This window comes from Acromyrmex echinatior, chromosome 13 (assembly GCF_024713525.1).
Source record: "Acromyrmex echinatior isolate Ae372 chromosome 13, ASM2471352v2, whole genome shotgun sequence".
NCBI lineage: Eukaryota > Metazoa > Arthropoda > Insecta > Hymenoptera > Formicidae > Acromyrmex > Acromyrmex echinatior.
The window spans coordinates 8,778,010-8,788,718 of record NC_141864.1 but is presented as its reverse complement, the minus strand read 5'-3'; the positions used below and the strand labels follow the sequence as shown (position 1 = coordinate 8,788,718).

Sequence of the window (10,709 nt, the reverse complement as noted above, 5' to 3'; positions counted from 1 at the left end):
CACATTCGCAAAGTCCTCGATATCAATGTGCGCTTTTAGACGCTCGACAGCAGGAATAGAAAGAGAGCTCTTAGTTATTCATACCCTCCCGGTATCCGAGCCGTGAGAATCGATAAATCGACCGTGTCGGCCGACTAACCTTATGCCGAGCTCTTCTTCGTCTCACCGATCATCTATCTTTGGGTGTAGAGATTTAGAAAGAATTCTTCTTAAAGCGGGAACCGTTCCGTCGAAAATTGAGATAGTTAACCGACGAAATCAACCATGAAGAGATTTTATTATTTGAAAAAAGAGAAAATAGTTGCGTGACCAAAAAGATAAGATTAAGTCCGGAATTCAGGTCTTTAACTTAGATTGACTTACAACACGAAGATAATTAATTATATAATTAAAAAGACCGCATGAAATAAAGGTAGAACATTTCCTAAAAAAAGATTAATTTCTAGTACAACGAAACGGGATGAAATGAACAAAAAGTTGATAAATTGACGAGATTCCTTATCAGCATAGCGGCTTTATTATTAGTACAAAAAAGCGTCTTTACAAAATAAATAAGTTACAGGCTCCGAATGTGGAAAATCGAGTTTTCTCGTTTGTTTTCCTTTCTTCGTTTTCTTCTTCTTCTTCTTCTTTCTTCGCTTTTCTTCGACGTCAGAAGTAACGTTCCATAAGCAGACGCTTTCCTGGAAGCCAGTATATGAAAATGATAATAACATTAAAGAAAGGAAAAAAAACATAACTATCTTATTCTTTCGATCGTTCGCGGGAACGCGCCTGCCATCGGGACGAGTATTTCTTCGCTCACAACTTTCCCGACTGAGAATTCATCGCTGTTAAATCTTTAGCACGAATTTCACGATGCGGCGAACGATCCTCGCACGTTTCTCCCGTCAGCTGTCGTCATACAGATGTTCCCGTGGAAAAATTTAAATATATCCATGTGATTGTTGAAGAACACATTTGATGGTATAACAACGGGATGCCTTCAGCGTTGATCTTCTCTGATCTTTATTCACAATGTTATCATGTCCGAGATTATCTCTTCGTAACCGCGGGCATCAAGGCCATCATCTTTTGATTAAAACTATCCTCTCGGATCGACGTCTCTTTTTTGATAACACGTAGTCGATCAAATTGATCGATCGAACTGACGAGTCTTGAGATTGCAATAGATTCGATTTGCATTGTTCAATGCGGAAAATTTGGTGAAAGCCGACGCGATTGAGCACGGAGATCGTCTCGCCGGGTGAACACATATCTGGATTAGTATTGGTATCCTCCATTGCTGGCGTAACTCTGTCCGCCACCTCCACTTGGAGCACCATAAGACGACGACGGTCTGCCACCGCCACCGCCACCGCCGGAGTAACCTCCACCACCACCGCCGGAATAACCGCCACCACCGCCTCCGGAATAACCACCAGAGCTGAGGATAACGGCAGTAAATCATGAGGAAAACTTTTAATTGATAGATTGAAAAAAATCACTGATAACGAACAGAAGTACGGAGAATAAATAAGGAATTATAACTAAATTAACTTTTTTAATTGAACAAAGTTGCAAAAATGAATATACTCCAAATTAAATAAGCGAATTTTATAATTTCAATATCTTAAAGATGTTTGTATAATTAGAACCGCAATATTGTGAAACTGATATTGAAAAAAAAATTCATTGAACTGATGTCTTGCATAAAACAAAAAAACAGTCTTTTTTTATTAAATAATTCTGCGTTATCATATCTTACCCTCCGAAACTGCTACCGCCGGAATATCCGCCGCCACCACCACCAGAGTATCCTCCGCCGCCACCACCGGAATATCCGCCACCACCGCCAGAGTATCCTCCGCCGCCACCACCGGAGTATCCACCGCCACCTCCCGAGGGTGCACCGTAAGTTGAAGATATTCCACCACCACCACTAGAGTATCCACCTCCTCCAAAACCGCCGCCGCCACCGGAACTGGGAGCTCCGTAACTGGACGAGGGTTTGCCTCCACCTCCAGAGTATCCACCTCCGCCACCACCGCCGCCACCGCCGCGCGGTGCCCCATAGCTCGAGGAAGGCGCGCTGTAGGTCGAAGAGGGTGCTCCATAGCTCGTAGAGGGTGGTGCTCCATAGCTCGAGGAAGGTGCCCCTCCTCCGAAACCGCCACCGCCGAAACCTCCACCACCACCGGAAGGTGCACCGTACGTGGACGATGGTCTGCCGCCTCCACTTGACGGTGCTCCATAAGATGAGGATGGTTTACCGCCGCCGAAGCCGCCGCCACCACCGAAACCACCACCGCCGCCGAATCCACCGCCTCCGCTAGAAGGAGCGCCATAAGAGGACGATGGACGTCCTACGGATGGTGTCCCGTAGCTGCCGGAGGGACGAGATGGAGCTCCGTAACTGGAGGACGGTGCTCCGCCGCCGAAACTTCCACCTCCACCAGAGCTAGGTGCTCCATAGCTGCTGGAAGGTGTTCCACCGCCGAAGCCACCACCTCCGAAACCGCCGCCGCCGCCGCCGCCGCTGGACGGTGCTCCATAACTCGAGGATGGTGGTGCACCGTAGCTGGAGGACGGAGGTGCACCATAGCTGGAGGATGGTGTTCCACCTCCACTGGGTGCTCCGTATGTCGAGGAAGGTCGACCACCTCCGTAGCCACCACCGCCACCGCCGCCGCCGCCGCCGCCGCCGCCGCCGCCACCTGAAGGCGCACCGTAGCTCGTCGATATTCCTCCACCGCCGCCGCCGGAATAACCTCCACCACCGCCACCTCCTAGATTAGGTGTGCCGTAACTGGTTGACGGTGGTAGATAGTTGCCTGAAATAGGCGCTGAAAAATAATTGTAAGATCTACAAGTAAAGTGTTATTCTTTACAAAATTTATTTTATTCTTTAAGGAATATTTAAGGAGACAAGAGAGATGTAAATTATATAGCTTGGTTGTCGCAGAAAATTTTATTGCATTTTGATTAATCTTATATTTCGGAAAATAGTATTTAATCTATAATCTTGAAAATTGCTATAATTAATTTGGCTGCTCTCTCAGTAACTTATACTTTCTCACATTGCTGGTGACTTTTTATTACATCTCAATCTTACGATAAAATTACCACCAACGAAGAACGTTTGCGGTTAACGTTATTAGACGAGATGATAAGTCGGCAATAGCATTTACGCAGCTTCCTAGCAATCAAGATTGGAAGTTAACATAATACAAAGTAGAAATTCTAAAACTTCGTTTTCTCTTCCCATAGGAATTTATACAGCTAATCTAAGTCTTCGTAATAGTACTAGTATTATCAACAGAAATTTTAATTCCGCTTAATAATGTTTTAATCAAATTAACAATCAAATATTGTTAAAAACTTAATTCTGTTTAATAACTCTTAAAATTTAGAACTGAACTGAGTACAAAAATCAGGACAATTTACAGAAATTTAATTGAGTAAATAAAATTTCGTCTATTTAATTAGATTTGTTCTCATCGATCTAAATTCATATTATACAAGAATTTACAGGAAAAAATGGCAGGAAATAAAATTTCCTTCATTTTAAGAAAACGATGTCTACATTATAGAAAAGGAAAATTCGCAACCAAGTCAGGGAATTATGTTCGCGATAGTATTTTAAACCGACTTCACGGAAAGTCACGGAAGTCGTAATCAGACCGTGACGATTTCTTATCGCGGGATTTGATCTGCTCCGCGCTATCATCAGCGGAGTCGTCGTAAGACAGACAGTCATTACAAGACGCTTTGTGTCGTACAGTCGAAACACCAACGCGGATTTTCACAATAATAGCGTGGCATTTTTTTGTTGTTAAGCACGCGTTAACGCGCCGATTGAGTCACGCTCGCTTTCATCGCGGCTGATGCGCCGGAACGCGAACAGCGCGTCCGATTGATTTATCGCACGAGCGTGATGCTCTGCCGCGACAGTTGAAGAAGCGATTCATCGCTGGTATCATTTACGACCGGTTTGGCGGGTCGACAGTCATCCACTGAAACCTGGCGAGTACGCCAATTAATCCCGGATCAGCGATTCGCTATTCTCCTACCTATTGATCCTTTGTAATCTCTTGAAAGTTCCGTACACCTTCAAAAAGATCAGTGTGGATCTAACATACCTTTAATGCTACCGCCATACGGTGTATAGTTCTCGCCGTCTTGGTGTTAACATTAACGCCATGATGTGGATTTAAAAATTCATTAAATTCATATTATGTTGGTGTTAATATTAACATAACAATGAGAATTATATGTAGATATTGCATAATGTTAAATCCATACCGATAGTTTTTAGAGTGTAATGGTCACCGGATTGAAATAATTTCAACGCATTTTTGCCACTGTATTCACAGTTTTTGTTCTTTGAAGTAAAAACATTACTGAATATACTTTAAATATTTTAGAATATAGAAATACAACTCTACAAATTTTAATTTTAACACATTAAATAATTGTGGAAATGAAAGTTTTTGAAAAATGAGCATTTTTAATAGAGATTATAACTTTTTTTAATTCCTTATTCTTTTTGATAAAAATTTATGGCTATCTACAGAAATATGAGACTTAAAAAAAAAAAAAAAAAAAATAGTTGGCGTTCCAAAAAAAATATTTATTCTGGGAAATAAAAAAAAAGTCATTTTAATTTTTGAAAAAAAAGGAGTGTGAAATATTATCGCATGAAGGATTGATTATTACATCAACCAGAGATACATTAATTAAAGATATAGAACATCAAAATTTTTTTTGTGGTCAATTTGATTCCATATGACCATTAATGGTTAAACAAGTGGACATTTAATTCCTTCATTTTAATCTCTCGAGATTTAAAAAAGGAAGGAATTTTATTAAAGATTTCGCTTCGATTTAAAAGAGATAAATAATTCGTACGACTGAAAACTTGAACAGCGCTGAAGAGATAACAAATAGAAAACAATTACCTTCAGTTTGCGACATATAAAGATTAAATGGAGTAAAATAAAGCGAGTCGAAACGAGAGGCGCGCGGTAAAAAATGAAATAAAACAAAGTTTTAAAATAGAACAAAGGTGGACGTATAAAAAGCGGGACAAAATAATATAACGTGAAATAAAAACTAAAATCCGCTTTATCAATTGTTTCATTTTGAGAAAACTAATTTGTTAACATTTTCCCATTAAACAACCACTGGCAAAACACCGCAATAATCTCCGACGCACGCGCGGCATTTAAACAATGACTCGCGTGTGGGTGCGTGACGTTTACACGTGTTAAAATCGAAAATCGGAACAATCGCGGTGAAGTTTCGACTTGCATGCTCGCGCGAGTTAGATTACGCTAGATCGCACCTGATAATGTTCTGATTTATACAACGATCTCAACACGCCATGCGCAATTTGCTGAGAGATGCTCCGTCCGATAGTCCGCGTCTCCCTAATACTTGACTATTTCAAGCCCGGTGCACACAGCTTCTACTTTTTCATGCGTCCCAATTTCACAAAATCGCCTGCATTACTCGAGGGAAAGAAAAACGCTCGAGTGATCGAGTAAACTTAAAAAAAAAATATCCGATGAATAAATTAAGATAATCCATAATGTAAAAACATCTCGTTGCTTGAATGGCGAAAATGCTGGTTATTAAAGATTTTCTTATAATTAACCGATGGCGTGTGATGAAACTGCGTAAAGTAATACGCCTACGGGCACGCTTGAACCTAATCGGAAACATAAATTAATTCGAGAGATAAAAAATGAAACGTTTTAATCAGAACTTAAAGCAGGTATATAATAAAAGACTTATAACGTGTTTACGCTTGAAAACACAGAGAATGACTATCAAGATTTAACGCTCAACTACGTTTTAATTTTATCTTTTGATTGAGCACTTCGTTATGTCGATTTAGGGCGGCAGGGAATATATCGAGAAGAAGTTAACTTTTCACCAGCATTTTTTCTTACTTATATTTAAAATTTAAATTCAAAAAGCCGATTATAATCTTAATAAAAAAATCTGATTCAACGTGTTTAATAGCTAAAAGTGAAAACTGTCAAATCGTCGCGCAAACTCCATTTTTTATTCACATATTACAACGCGTTGCGGGACAACAGTGGACTTTCTAATAAGTTTTCCGACAAGCTGACAAATTACAGATCCGTCGTGGCGGCATTCATTAAGGTAAAAATGTTACGTCGCACGCTCGCTACGTAATGCGTACTTTAACCGTGAAATTACTATTTATATTGACATAAAGTGCGTTTCTTATAACGCATCCCCTTCTAAATTGTATTCTACTGAAGACCTTACTTGAAAGCTTGTGCGCCAGCGACGAGAGATTTTACCTCAATGCCTCCTTTTTTTTTACTACAATGAATTTAATAAGCTATTATAAAATGCGTGAGAAAGAGAAGCTAGAAGGCTAACGTGAAGCGAGCAACTTTAATATTATAAAAACATTCTTTCCCTCAAAGTCATTAATTTATCTCGCTTTCCGATGCAGAATTCCGACACGCGATTTTCTTAAGACTACTTTTACTCTCGCGAAAAATTTATACGGTCGTCTCATGTTTCTTTTTCTTCTCTTTCTGTTTTATTCCATTGAATATGAAAGAATAATTAGATATTCACAAGATCTCTCTTCATCTTGATACAAGAATTGTCCCATTCCATAAAAGATTAACAGACTCCGAAAGCTTTTCTTCGTTATAAGTTTAATTTCATGTTCAGTTGCATTCCTCTATTCTGCATATCACAATAATGCATATTTTTTCTCATCACCGATAAAAACTCGCATAAGTCAAGTTTAAGTTCCAAATTTAAAAACCCGGAAAGCAACCCATATAACATACTTTATCCGAGAAACATCCTGGGAACTTCAAAACATTCAGAGTATACATAGTGAAAAAAAAACGCATCAACAGCATTATTTTGAAAATAATTTCATTGATTTAACAATAGTATTAATAAAATCAATAAAATTTTATTAAAACAAGAGCATGGCGTATTTGTTTCATTAGTGTTATTAAATTGTAATAAAATTCTTTTTAATTAAAATAATGCTTGATATGACATAATTTTTTTCAGTGTGGAGACATCCTCTGGATGTTTTTAGAACGTTCCTCAGAAATTCGTACTGTACGGGAATCTCAAGAATCAAGAAGCCTGTTTATTTTGGCTGAACTTTTGCATCTCTCCAGTAAGAGAGAAGAGGAAGAAAGATGAACTGGTGCAAAAATTCAGCCAAAAAGAACAGGCCTAAGGGAATTTGGGGATTAAGGGGATTAACGTCGGATGACGATGGACATGAGGACCCTTCTTAGATCTTACCATCGGCGTGGATGGGCCTCAGCAGTAGAGCCGTCGCGACCAGCGCGGTCACTGCCAACGGGGCCCAGCTTCTCGCGGGCCTCATGGTCCCCGACGATCGAAGTCTCGTAGAGGTCTCTGTGGCGTTCCTCGGCGCCGAGTCACATGCACGAATTTCCGTTTCGTACGAACGAAAGTGCTGTCTCTCCCTCTTTCTCTCCCAAGTTACCGTGTCGCGTATATGCGGGGTGAACTTACGAATGGAAAAATATAGATGCAATCGGGGCGCGGCGGCTCGACGTGGCCTGCTCGACGCACCCGTGCGATTTCGTCTAACGTGCTTCAAACAGCGTGCATCTCGCTTATATAGTTGGCCGTCTTTCGGAGAAAGTCCTCGTCGGGAGTGCAGGAGGATGCTACCGACCAGGTGAGACTCCATGGAGAACGTGGGAGGCAAATGCCGACGAGGGGGGGACGTAAGGAGACGAGACTATCTTGGAGGGGCCTCGTCAGGAATTGTATATTGGTGGGGACTGAAGGATCTGATGATTTTCTGAAGGATCAGACAACCCATCAGGGATGTCCCGCTCGCAATTGACCCTGGTCAGGCTCTGTTAACGAGGGGGCTCTTTTTTCGTCTCGGACGTTCTCTCGCTCTCTTTTTCGCGAGTGAACTCGGCGTTCTCACTGCGAGAAATCTCTCGCGCCGCCTGGCCTTGGTGTCATCTGGCTCCTCTCGAGCGCAGCGATCAGCGAGAGTAACGTAGCATTGCGCACGAGCTTTCGAGCACGTGAACTCTCGTGCAAGCGATCCGACTGGAGCGATTCGGATGGATAATCAAATATTCTGTGTGAGAACACAGAACGCTGCGCGTTCAGTCGGTTCATTTGAAACGGGGATATCGTAAAATTGGAAATATCGAATAAGCTTCGAATTTAACGAGACGTAGAAATATGCGATAACTGTGTATTTTTCAAAGAGATTTTTCACGCGAGTAATATCGTATTTTGGAAGATTGAAGGTTTTTTTTGACATCTCGCGTGAAACTTTTTCATAAAATCATATTTCGCACATAGAAAAATTATATGTTAAATAAGCTAATGGAATGTTGGCATTTATAGCAAGTACACAATAAAAACAAGTACATAATGAATACGGGATGAGTTGTTTGTTTCGCAAGCAATCTAAGTGAAGTTTCGAAAATCATCACGTCACTTCTCTAAGTCCTTTCTCCAAAAGTAAGTCCAATGAGGACCATCAGTAAGCAGAGAACGTGCGATCGAAAATTGCTCGCTTGTTATTCGTCACACGCTCAGCTTCACCCGAGAAGCCCACTTGTCGACTAGAAACTAGATAACTAAATCGACGAAGGATACGAACGGATCAACATACTGTCGTTAATATCTGTCATTCTAAATTGGTATCAATGAGAGGATCGATTTTGTTTCAAAATTAAATACAATATTTAGAAGAATGAGTTCAATTCAATTTAGGACAATTAATAATGTAAATTAACGAAGTCTTATATTAGCTAAAACTGTTTCTACTAATGTAGTTAACTTTAATCTTGGTTTAATTTATTTTTTTATCTCTTTTTAGTTCTAATAATTAGAGAAAAAAAATAAAGAATAAATTAAACCGAGATTAAAGTTAATTTACATTGATAGGAATGGACATAAAGAGAAACTTTTTGGTGTGATTGAACAATCGAGAATTTTTCTATAGAAAAATGAACTTGAGATAGCACAAAAAATTTTACGAAACGAATTCTGAGATGTGTATGAATGTCGATCTGGGATATCCAGGCAATATTCGAGAAGCAATTTGTTCGGAATACGTTTCGCTATAATCCGTAGATACATTGGGAGTGTAACCATGATTTCTAGGCCGAGGACACAATCTGCCCATATACGAAGGAGTGAAAATGACGGTATCGTCGATGATGTACGTGTAGATCGTTTCGCGGCGACGTGCGATTTCAAGCAGTCCTAAAAAGACGAGGAAGGTGAAGCTGAAACTATAAAATATCTGGCGAACACGTTCTCTCAGTACGTCATCGCTTCTTGATGCATTTCGAGCTGTAACTTAAAAAATGCATATAAATGTTACGCCAGTTTATAACACTGAGAGAAAAATCTTTGCGTGCGCAACGTTATTCAAGCATCCCATATTTAGCACATAAGGAAGACCATTGACTATAAAGGAATGATCGATTGAACGCGAAGAAGAAACGAAAGTTCACCGAAGAAAGTATGAGAGGGAAACATGGAGCTGAAGAAGTCCGGTGGTTTTTTTCTTTTTTTACGTCTGAAACGTCTATCTTGTGTTCGTTATACGAGAGATACGCTTTTCATAGCTGGCTGCATTATATTCTTATTCGCACGCGATTATCTTAGGCTGGATTATCTTAGTCTCTCCTTCTTTTCCGCGCTGCGATCTTAACTAAGCATAGGTGCCGCACGTTGCCCTAAACGCGAGGTGACGCAACGTATAATATAATCAATAATTTTTAATAGCGGGAGTTCGTAATTTGGGTTCCGTTTCATTGCCTATAACTGGAAGTACAGTGTTGCGACACGCGGCCAGAGTATAATAACTTAATAGCACACGCGGAACAAAATGATGAAAAGAGAATCCTATTGGAACGTATAGTCCTCGCTCATTGATGAAAAAAGATTCGCGCGATCGCTGCTCGGAAAGAGATTGATGACTAATAAGATGATTAATAAGCGATATAATAAATCATGAGTGTGAAACATTTTTTTTTTATTTAGTTTAATGCTTTCTAGTAATTATTGTTAGAAGCCAAATATCATATATCAAATATATTAAGCGTAATATATCAAATACAATTCCAATAAATTAATGTATTGGAAACGCAAAAGATTTACTTATGTTATTAAATACAGAATAACATGAACTCTTCGTCAATACGCTATTTATATTACTACTATTTATATTACTACTTGTTTTATTAATAAGAGGTTGGCTCATTTTTGTTTTTAATGCATCTATTTTTGTTAAAATAATTACACCATGTATAAGTTGTTATTAATGGAATAAAAATCCAGCTTCGACCGGTATAGGCATTTAATTAGTAGTTTGTATTACATGTACGGTCTAAAATAAGATTCTTATTATTACTAATGGAATGTTGTATTATTTTTTTCAAAAGAACATCCTTCAATTGCTTATAATATTACAAAAAAAAATTTTCTTCTCTATATGAGTATCTCAATATGAGTATCTAATAATATCGATGATAACAACTCAAACATTATATGATTATTTCATCAAGGACAGAATGTGTACTAAAAACAAATGAAAGATCAACCTTTTATTAATAAAACATTCTTCTTACTCCATTTTCCAAAATTATCCCCTGTTCTTCTTTAAAATTTTAATATTTTTCTGATCAATTTAATCA

The 10,709-nt window shown here is 39.2% G+C and overlaps 1 protein-coding gene across 1 annotated transcript; it reads right to left on the bottom strand.

Moving 5' to 3' along the window:
* Positions 1–913: 913 nt before the first annotated feature.
* LOC105143119 (uncharacterized) lies at positions 914–9,295 on the bottom strand. Its single transcript, XM_087412297.1, has 3 exons — positions 7,303–9,295; positions 1,748–2,825; positions 914–1,426 (listed from the first exon to the last, which is right to left on the bottom strand). The coding sequence occupies exons 1-3, from the start codon at positions 7,718–7,720 to the stop codon at positions 1,264–1,266; spliced, it is 1,659 nt and encodes a 552-aa protein (XP_087268423.1). The 5' UTR covers positions 7,721–9,295; the 3' UTR covers positions 914–1,263.
* Positions 9,296–10,709: the final 1,414 nt, after the last annotated feature.

Bases quoted from the DNA above. Each gene is read 5' to 3' on its own strand.
- LOC105143119 (XM_087412297.1), bottom strand. From the start codon at position 7,720: ATGGAGTCTCACCTGGTCGGTAGCATCCTCCTGCACTCCCGACGAGGA. The intron at 2,826-7,302 runs GTAAGATCTAAG...ATTATTTTTCAG, and splicing joins GAGGCCCATCCACGCCGATG to CGCCTATTTCAGGCAACTAT. The intron at 1,427-1,747 runs GTAAGATATGAT...CGTTATCCTCAG, and splicing joins GGCGGTAGCAGTTTCGGAGG to CTCTGGTGGTTATTCCGGAG.